At 45.0% G+C, this 8,422-nt stretch overlaps 1 protein-coding gene across 17 annotated transcripts in view; it reads right to left on the bottom strand.

Moving 5' to 3' along the window:
• Nucleotides 1-2,060: 2,060 nt before the first annotated feature.
• EPB41 (erythrocyte membrane protein band 4.1) overlaps nucleotides 2,061-8,422 on the bottom strand; it is an 85,301-nt gene continuing 78,939 nt past the window's right edge. For 16 of the 17 annotated variants that reach the window (XM_010576210.1, XM_010576211.1, XM_010576217.1 and 13 more), the window contains 5 exons: nucleotides 7,780-7,908; nucleotides 5,931-6,032; nucleotides 5,416-5,496; nucleotides 4,443-4,550; nucleotides 2,061-3,532 (listed from right to left, as the gene is read on the bottom strand). In XM_010576210.1, coding sequence (XP_010574512.1) covers nucleotides 4,452-4,550; nucleotides 5,416-5,496; nucleotides 5,931-6,032; nucleotides 7,780-7,908 — 411 coding nt within the window. In that variant the 3' untranslated portion in view covers nucleotides 2,061-3,532; nucleotides 4,443-4,451. The remainder of the gene's footprint in view (nucleotides 3,533-4,442; nucleotides 4,551-5,415; nucleotides 5,497-5,930; nucleotides 6,033-7,779; nucleotides 7,909-8,422) is intronic. The other variant, XM_010576206.1, reaches the window with a different exon arrangement.

Below are 8,422 nucleotides of genomic sequence, written 5' to 3'. Positions count from 1 at the left end.
TTCCTATTTTTATAAAGAAGAGTGTAAATGGCTAGCCTAGACAATTCACAATTGCCTTAAAAAAATTGTACAAAGCTCCTTCATATTCTCAACTAAATTATTTTATTTTTTTTTTTACAAGTTTCATCTCTAAGGCTGGGACACTACCACCTCTTAAGGTAATTGTACAATTAGGAAAATCAGCAAACCACAGTTTATTAAAACCAGAAATCAGTCAGTCCTTTGCTAACACATCTGTGTGGTCAGAGATTGCTATTTGGCAACCGGAGCTGCCATTCCAGTTTAATGGAGGAGAACATGAGCTCCTTGCCTTCCTTTCTATAAAAACATTCATTCATATATAAATAGCTTCCATATAATGTATATTATACAATCAAGACAGTCTCTGGGTGAATTTGTGGAGTGGGAAGAGCTGGGAACATTCATATAAATAGACCTTACTTAGCTGGTCTGTCCCTAGAAGTAACACAGCATGCTAAGAGCCAAGGATTTTTAAAAACCCATCAGAGGTGGAAGGGATGCGGGCAGCCCCACCACAGCCCCTGCTGAGGATGGAAGAAGCTTCTTCTGCTCTTAACTTTTATCTTCTTCCCAGGCTGCTGCTGCTCCTGTCCAGCCCCTGGGCTCAGGCGCTGCATGTAGACGGCTGTGTTGGCTGGAGAGGGTCAGCAGGGCTGGAAATCCCCTGTGAGGTCAGACAGCAGGGTGATGGCAAAGGTCAGATGAGGCTCAGCGCAAGGGATGAGCTTGCTTGTCTGAAACCAGCTCTGGTCAGCACTATTGCCGTGAAGAGGCGATAACTTGTTTAAACTACTCAGGGAGAAGCAAGAACTTAAGAAGGGAAAGTGTGAGAATGAACAACCTGGAAACAGCCACCCCAAATCCAGGAAAAAAAAAGGGTGGTGGTGTCTATGGGCCCTTAAAAAGGGATGTACGCAGACACAGTGAGCATATCCTTTTGGAAAGGAACCACCTCTTGTGCCAGCAGGTTTTTCTCACCCTAGAAATCCCCTGCTCAGGGTGTTCTATCCCACTCATCGTGCTCCAGGCACAGGACAACCCAACTGAACAGCCAGGGCCAAGCTTCAGCCTTGCACCATGTTCTCCTAAATTCTCATGACAGCCAAGTGCCTTTAAGTGCTATGGAAAAACTTAATTTATCATGCTGGCTTTGTCTGCTAAAGCTCAGAAATCCTCTTAATGATGACTCGGTATGCCCTTTCACTCCTCAGGTAGCTGCAACAGGGTGAGAAGGAAGGACCAAGTGGCAAAAAGCTGAATTCCCAGAAAAGGGACATTGCCAGAGGGATTCTCAGCATGATGGGCGTTTAAGGCAAGCATTACCCAACTAAGTTGAGGACAGCAGGGACACAGATCTGTTAAAGGATCTGCATAGCAGAATAAGGAAGGAAAGGGCTGTTCAGACATAGATAGGAAGACTTAATCTCTACACTACAGCTGTGGAGCCCAGGACTCCCTAAATCCCCAGAACAGGATGCCCGGTACCCAGTGAAAGGCAGAGCATCATTGTGGGAAGGGACCATGCACCCAGAGCAGCACAAGAAGCAGGTACCAGCATGGGAAGGCTGGAGGCTGGGAAGGACCCACGGCCAGCAAGGCTCAAAGAAAGCAAAAAAATCCGGCAGCTCCAGCATTTTCGGCATAGTCTCCAATCAATACTGACAGCTTAATTAAAATTGCACCTGAATCTGAGAAGCTACACTAGCCCTAGTGTAGTTCAAAGGCTGTTTACAGCTAAACAGCAAGTCATTGCAGCCTGAGCTAAATCCAGTGACTTCTGAAACACATTATTCAAATTTAAAATAGCAGAGAGCTTTTTTTATTGCCATTTGCTTCCCATCCTCGACTGAGGAGCAGCAGCAGAGCACTCCATGCCCTCAGCTACCAATGTGCCACACTATATATATATTAAAAAAAAAAAACAAAACAAAAAAAACCAACCAAAACCACAACCTCAAAGTGTACTAAAGTGTTCACAAGTGTCTGGGCAGACTCTTTACAAAGATTGGGTTTTTTTGTTTGCTTTTTTTTTTTTTTTTAATTTAAATGCTGGAAGGAGAAACCAGGGCATGATTAGAACATTTCCACACAGCTCAGAAAGCAGCAGTGGGACCTCAGCCCCCAGTGCTGTGGAGGGAAGCACATCCAGCCCCAGAAAAGATGTTTTCTGGTCACCTCCACCTAGCTGGAGATGGCCCCTGTGGTCTGTAAGCTCAGCCTAAAGATGCAGACACTAACCCTGGTATTTCATTCCAGCAAGGCGGTCATGAAGCCAAAGTACAGATCCTTAAAGCCAGCATGGAAGAGGGGGTGGCAGCACTTTCCACATGGCTTGGCTCGATCACGACCAGCAACACCTGACACCTAAGATTTCTTGTTCAGCCTCTCCAAATACAGCTTTACAGACCTAGGAAGGATTGTCTAAAGGATTTTAAATTAAATGATAGTAGGATATATGCCCTGGTATATGGGTAACATGTTTAGCTTTAAATAGCACTGTGAGGGGAGAAAGAAACCCAACCCATAACTTAGAAAAAAAAAACCCCTAATTTAAAAATCATGAACACAAACAAGTGAAAAACTGACACTGAAAAAAAATCAGTTACTATGAATGCTGTATAAGCCTACCTTAATAGCATTCAGAGTCCAAACACCTTAAACGCACACTTCTAAGGGCTTTTTAATTTAATGGCATCTAGAAAACACAAACAGGTAGGTAGCACTCGGCAGAGACACACAGGAGGAAGGCGAGTTGCTATCACAGTCCTCTTAAAGCTCTAAAATTCACAGTATAAGATACTTGAAGCAACTTCCAGTATTCCTTAAATCTAGTCAACTATTAAGATGTGTGCATAGGCTACACCACAAAACCCTACTGTGTTCACACATCGGGGGCCTGAAACCCAACGGGGAGGAAACTCGGAGCGAAGGCAGCAGCTCTGCTCTGCACGCCCAGGTATCATGGCCGGAGTCTCAAGCTCCCTAGAGCTAAACAAAATCAAGAGGCAATCAGAAATGCTGCACAAAACTGAAGTCTGACTTTTTTAAACTGACTCTCCCGGCAGAAGGACCCATGGCTTTTTGAAGGCGCGTACGGATCCCGCGCTTGGAATATGCACGGATGTGGCTTATCTCCGTTATCCCTGACGAGGCAGAGGGAATACGACTTAAAAAAGTGACCCTTTGAGCCCTGCGAGGTGTGTCAGGGTCTGATCTGAAGAGGCTATGCGTGAGAGGGAATGCAAAATTGAAAACCTGTAAAAAATATTCAGTACAGTTAGAAATATGGCATACTTTTGTCACAATATATATAAAAAAAAATCTATATCCAACAGGATCCAGTGGAGTCTGGAAAATCCCAAGTAAAATGTCAAAGCGCAACTCCTAATAAATGATATGAATGTCTCTGAGTGTCAAGTCTTATAAATCCGAGGTCTTTGTGCTCCAGGTAGTTTCTTAGTAATTTTGCTGGGTTTCTTTTTCCTGGTGTTGTGTCTGGCAGGAATGCTACCTAGAAAGAGAGAAACATGGTAAGTCACAGCTACTAACAGCCATCTTCCTGGGAAAGAGAGGAACCTGCTTCCCTGAAGCTGTCAGAGAACTGAAATCAGAAGATGAGTTAACCTTCAATGGTAGGTGTGAATTCAGGCTCAGAGCCACCACCAGGCACCTGGCACAAACAACGCCCTGCTCCCATCCCTGAAGGACCGTATTTTAAAAGTTGCAAGTCCAGGAACCCTTAGGAAACCTGTCCCATTTTTATTTAGGTTTGAAGAGATAAAAAGCTCCACCACAATGTCTGCTTAACCATGCTGTGTCTCCTGTTGCCTAACTTCTTCTTGTTCCACCTCCCAAATCTCAGCAAGTACCAAGTTTGTTGGGATGAGGCAGGACACACGCAGGGCAGCGGATGGCACAGACCTGGCCAACACCATCATCACAGGCATCAGGATGGGCTTTACAGCACTGATGTACAGGCAGAGCTGGATTCCTCAAGCAGCTCTTTCCCAAAACCATCAAGACTGCAGAAAAGGGATCTTTCCAGGCAAGTCAGGAGCACGAGGTCCAGCTCAGGTACTGACACAGGCGGGGGTCTACGTGAAACCTATAGGTCAGTGTGCTTCAGGTGCATCAGAGGTGTTTGGTAAGGCAAAACAGCCTCATCGCAGGAGCCACGTAGCGTCTTTTAGACAATTTTGGCTCACTTCCACAGCAGGATTAGTCTGTATTTGTGACTGCTTCATCAGCCTTAAATGATTTAATAGGAACAGCCTGAGCAGGACTCATCATCAGCCAACAATAATAATTTTACTTAAACTTTGACCATATTTAGCCAAACCTCGCTTGCACAGAGATCAAGCCCCCTGCCCTGGGGGGAAAGCAGCACCCGTCACTCACTTATACATGGTCTCCCTACTTACACAGCCTCGCTACTCCTCTGCAATCTCGGTCTCCTGGTGTACAACCACTTTGGTCACCGACATGTCCGGGTGCTGCTCCTTTGCTGCCTTTATCGCCTGCGCTAGAACCTGAAAGAGACCACATTTCAGAGCATGCCACCGAGGGTCCTCAGGGGGATAAGAGACTTTCTAACTCTGGGGAGAGAAAAAGAAAAGTGATTCCACTTCACCTGCACAGTTTGGTGACTTTTGGTGGTATTAGATTTTTTTCTGAAAGGAAAAGCTGTTTTCTAAGAATACACTACATCTCTCCACTGCCCCATGGTAGAAGATGGATGAGAGCAATTAAGCAAACCCCGTTTATTCTTCCAGCAAGTGCGATGAGCACATTTCAGGTATCTTCTCCGACATTTTCTTTTGGAATTAATAAACTAGTTCTTGTTGTATGAATATTCTCCAGCCCCGTGATACTTGCAACTAAAATTAAATTCAAAGTATAATTCTCTGATGACAAAATCATCACTTCCAACACACTCTAGAGGCCAATGAGGCTGACTCATCAGAAAGGTTTCCTATAAAGCCAATGAGATTTAATGCAGGTGCTGAGTGCTATGAAATGACTTCTGGCACAGTAGCAATAGCACTTCAGAGTTACTAGAAAATTAATGCAGATCATCCAGATGCCAAGTAAAACTTTTATTTCACATTTTTGTGGATTTTTTTTTTTTTTTAAATTGCATTTGTCCAAACCAGTTCTGGAATCAAAACTTTGCTGCCAACACCAGTTTCAGAGCAGAATTAAGCTTTGCTGGCCCAGCTATACAGCTGCCTGCTGTCAAAGAGGAATTTATTTATTGAAATCAGTTTTAAAGTTTTATTTCTACCCCAGTAAAATTTCCCTAGGTTGTTTTCTGGTTAAGTTGTCTTCGGAAGGGCAGCCTGTCTAGTCGTGCCAGCTCTGAGAAGCTCTTTTGGACTGCATCCAAGCTCCTACCTGGTCGTGATCTACATCTGCATCTCCTGTGATGACAATCCTTTTTTCAATCCGTGTCTCTGAAATACCACCTTTTACAGTCTAGTACAAAAGGAAAAAACTACTGTTAGTCTAGAAGTGAAAAGGAATTTGAGTGCACTGGGGCTGCCTGTCTAAAGACGGTATCAAAAATAGTGTTACCAAATACTGCTGTCGTACCACAGCATCAGAATCATGGGGGAAAACTGCCACTGCTCAAAGAAAAAATGTCAAATATTCCTTTTCTTATAACTGAACAGGGAAGACCTTTGACTCACAGTCCATGTCCACAGACTGTACTGCAATTAATGCATAATCTACAGTCTTAATTCAGCACAGGCAAACCTGGGACCCTTGTGCTTTGTTTCAGGCATTAATCACGTTTTTTGAAAGGAACTTTCAAAAGCTATTTTTTCTATTATTCAACTCTGCCCGTCTCTCTATCATGTTGTTGTTTTAGTTGTTGTTGTTGTTTTATCATGTTCCTGTGGTGTTACCTTTGTGATCTGTGTGGTGGTGGTGCTGCTGGTGGTTTCCGAAGTGATGGTCTGAGCAGTCAGCAGGATGCCAGGGTCTAAATCTCCATTGCCACCATCTGTCTGTGGGATAGAAGAACAGGCCATCATCTCTGTGGGCAGCGTGGACAGAAGCAGGGGCTCCACATCAACAGAGCAGGATGAAATCCGAGGACAGAAACTCCTCTCCGTCATGGACCGCGGGACAGAGTGAGGTGATCTGCAGCCGGCTGAACTGCGCCCAGCTGCACAAGGACTTCGCAGGTCTCTGAAGGCTCAGCACAAAGCCCCTGGACTTTAAGGTTGGAAATGCAGGGATCCACAAAATCACCCAGGCAGGACCTATGACACTCCTCAGACCAGGTGGGCTGGAATACTCCCAAATCTGGGTACACTGCAATGCCGGTCATGCTCCTCCATTCCACGCTGCATGCTTTGGACCACGAAGGGAGACCAAAGCAGACACCTATCCTGAACTACACCTGCCTGGGTCCACGGAGGTTCACAAAGCCAGAGAGCACAATCTGATTCAGAAGGCACTTGCTACCTTTCCTCCCTCCTGACGCCACCTTGCACATCACTCGCTTTAAACTCTGCAGAAGCAAAGTCCAGATACCTGCTGAACCAGGAACAACTTCTTTTACAGCTGGTTACATGGTTCCCATCCTGCATGACTCGACTTTTCAAGGTCTGCTAAATAACCTAAAATAAGTCATCCTTGCCATCTCATCCCGGCTGCGTCTCCCTTACGGTGTACCACACACGAATGCCGGGCAGCATCCCCAGCAGCCCAGCACGGCAGTGGGACGATATCTGGAATTACCACAAGGTGGGACCATTTTCCACAGACTGGGAGAAATCTCATGGCACGTCACAAGCCAGTGCACGCACGGCCAACTTCTCCCAGCCTGGGAGACACACTTTTCCTTTTCATTTCTCAATTAGAAACGGTAACAGCAGCAACCGGAGCAGAACTGCTCTATTCATCTACTCGCTCACTGTGAAACATGGCAATGCTCACCACTGCCCGGTGTGGGCATGTCTGAATGCATCCTCTACTCCAGCAATCAGGGAGGATGCTGAGCAGCCACAGGATTCCTTGGGAATCCCAAATTATACAAGTGTGGTCCATGGGCTACCCATACCTGAACCTACATCCCACAGTCATTGCACTCCACCAGCAGAGCATGGGCTGCTTCTAAGAACCACAGTTATGACAAACCCAAAGCTAACAAAGGCTCCAAATTCTCAAATACACAAATAAAACCTATTTTAGATTGAGGATTAATTTTAACCTCAGCAATGAAACCATACCTGCATATGCTGGTATCGCTCCACTAACATTTCTATTTTCCAATCACCGGATACCCACTCTGGTTGCATTTTATACAAAACTTTTGGTTTTCCACGCCTGTTTCAGGGTTGAAACCTAAAGGACAATCGAATCATTCATATACCAAGTTCTGAAGAGCATAAACAGCCAGGAGAGCTGGAGAAAACAAGACAAGGCATCTCTTGCAGAAAAAAGTCCAACTCGGGTTAACTCCATACAGTCAAATCCACATTCTGAAGCCACCAGCAGCTGAAGATAATTTCTGTTTGCACACACATCTTGAAAAAAATATTACTCTTCAGGGATAGTAAAAACACTGCTGCTCTAAAAACACCAGCTGCACCTGGAAATAGCATCCACAGCGTCAGTTGACATCTGTGCTGTGACTCAGGTGCTTGGAGAAAAGCAGGTGCTGCTCTTTCATTTGGAGGATCTGGAAACAAAATGCTTACTTGAGTTTAATTAAGCCCCTGGAAAATTAATTAGAACACACCTTACCTGTGCAGCTTCATAGGTGATGGTCTTCGTCTCTGTGTGGACAATGGGGACTTCTTTCGTGGGAATTTCGCTTTTGACGGCACTGGACACATCGGAAATGGTGACCGTCTGTGTCTTCACTAGCGGTGGCTATGAGACAGGGTTAAAAACATCTCCGTAAAGACCCAGTTAGCATTTCCACGTGACCGTGCTGCTGGCAAAAGTTCTGACACTGATCTGATAAAAGCACTGTGGGAACCAAGGTCAGCCTGGAAATCTTTGGTTTTAGGCCTCTGGTACGACACACACTGCTCAGAGGGCAGAGAACATGCGTGAGGATTAAACAGACAGAAAAATCCTCCAGACCTTCCCCAACACCGTGCCTCAGCCCAAGCGAGGCATTAAGGATTTAACCAGTGTGTCACAATACCACGAAGAAACTGTCTGCACTGATTATTAACTTTCTAATTACTAGAAGCTCATTGCCAGCTGCCAGTAAAAGATGACCCTCATCTACTGATGACAATGTCAAGACTAGTAGAAACCCTGGGCAAATAAGACTTAATCACAGCTGAGAAGCTTTATCCTGACTGCAAGTGAAACACTCCATTATTAAAAATCCTCATCAGATCCTAGGTCTTTAACTTTTATTAAATCAATGTCA

Source organism: Haliaeetus leucocephalus, unplaced genomic scaffold (assembly GCF_000737465.1).
Source record: "Haliaeetus leucocephalus isolate CR32 unplaced genomic scaffold, Haliaeetus_leucocephalus-4.0 Scaffold517, whole genome shotgun sequence".
Classification (NCBI taxonomy): domain Eukaryota; kingdom Metazoa; phylum Chordata; class Aves; order Accipitriformes; family Accipitridae; genus Haliaeetus; species Haliaeetus leucocephalus.
Note: the sequence above shows the minus strand (reverse complement) of the source record. Positions and strands in the feature narration are given on the sequence as shown.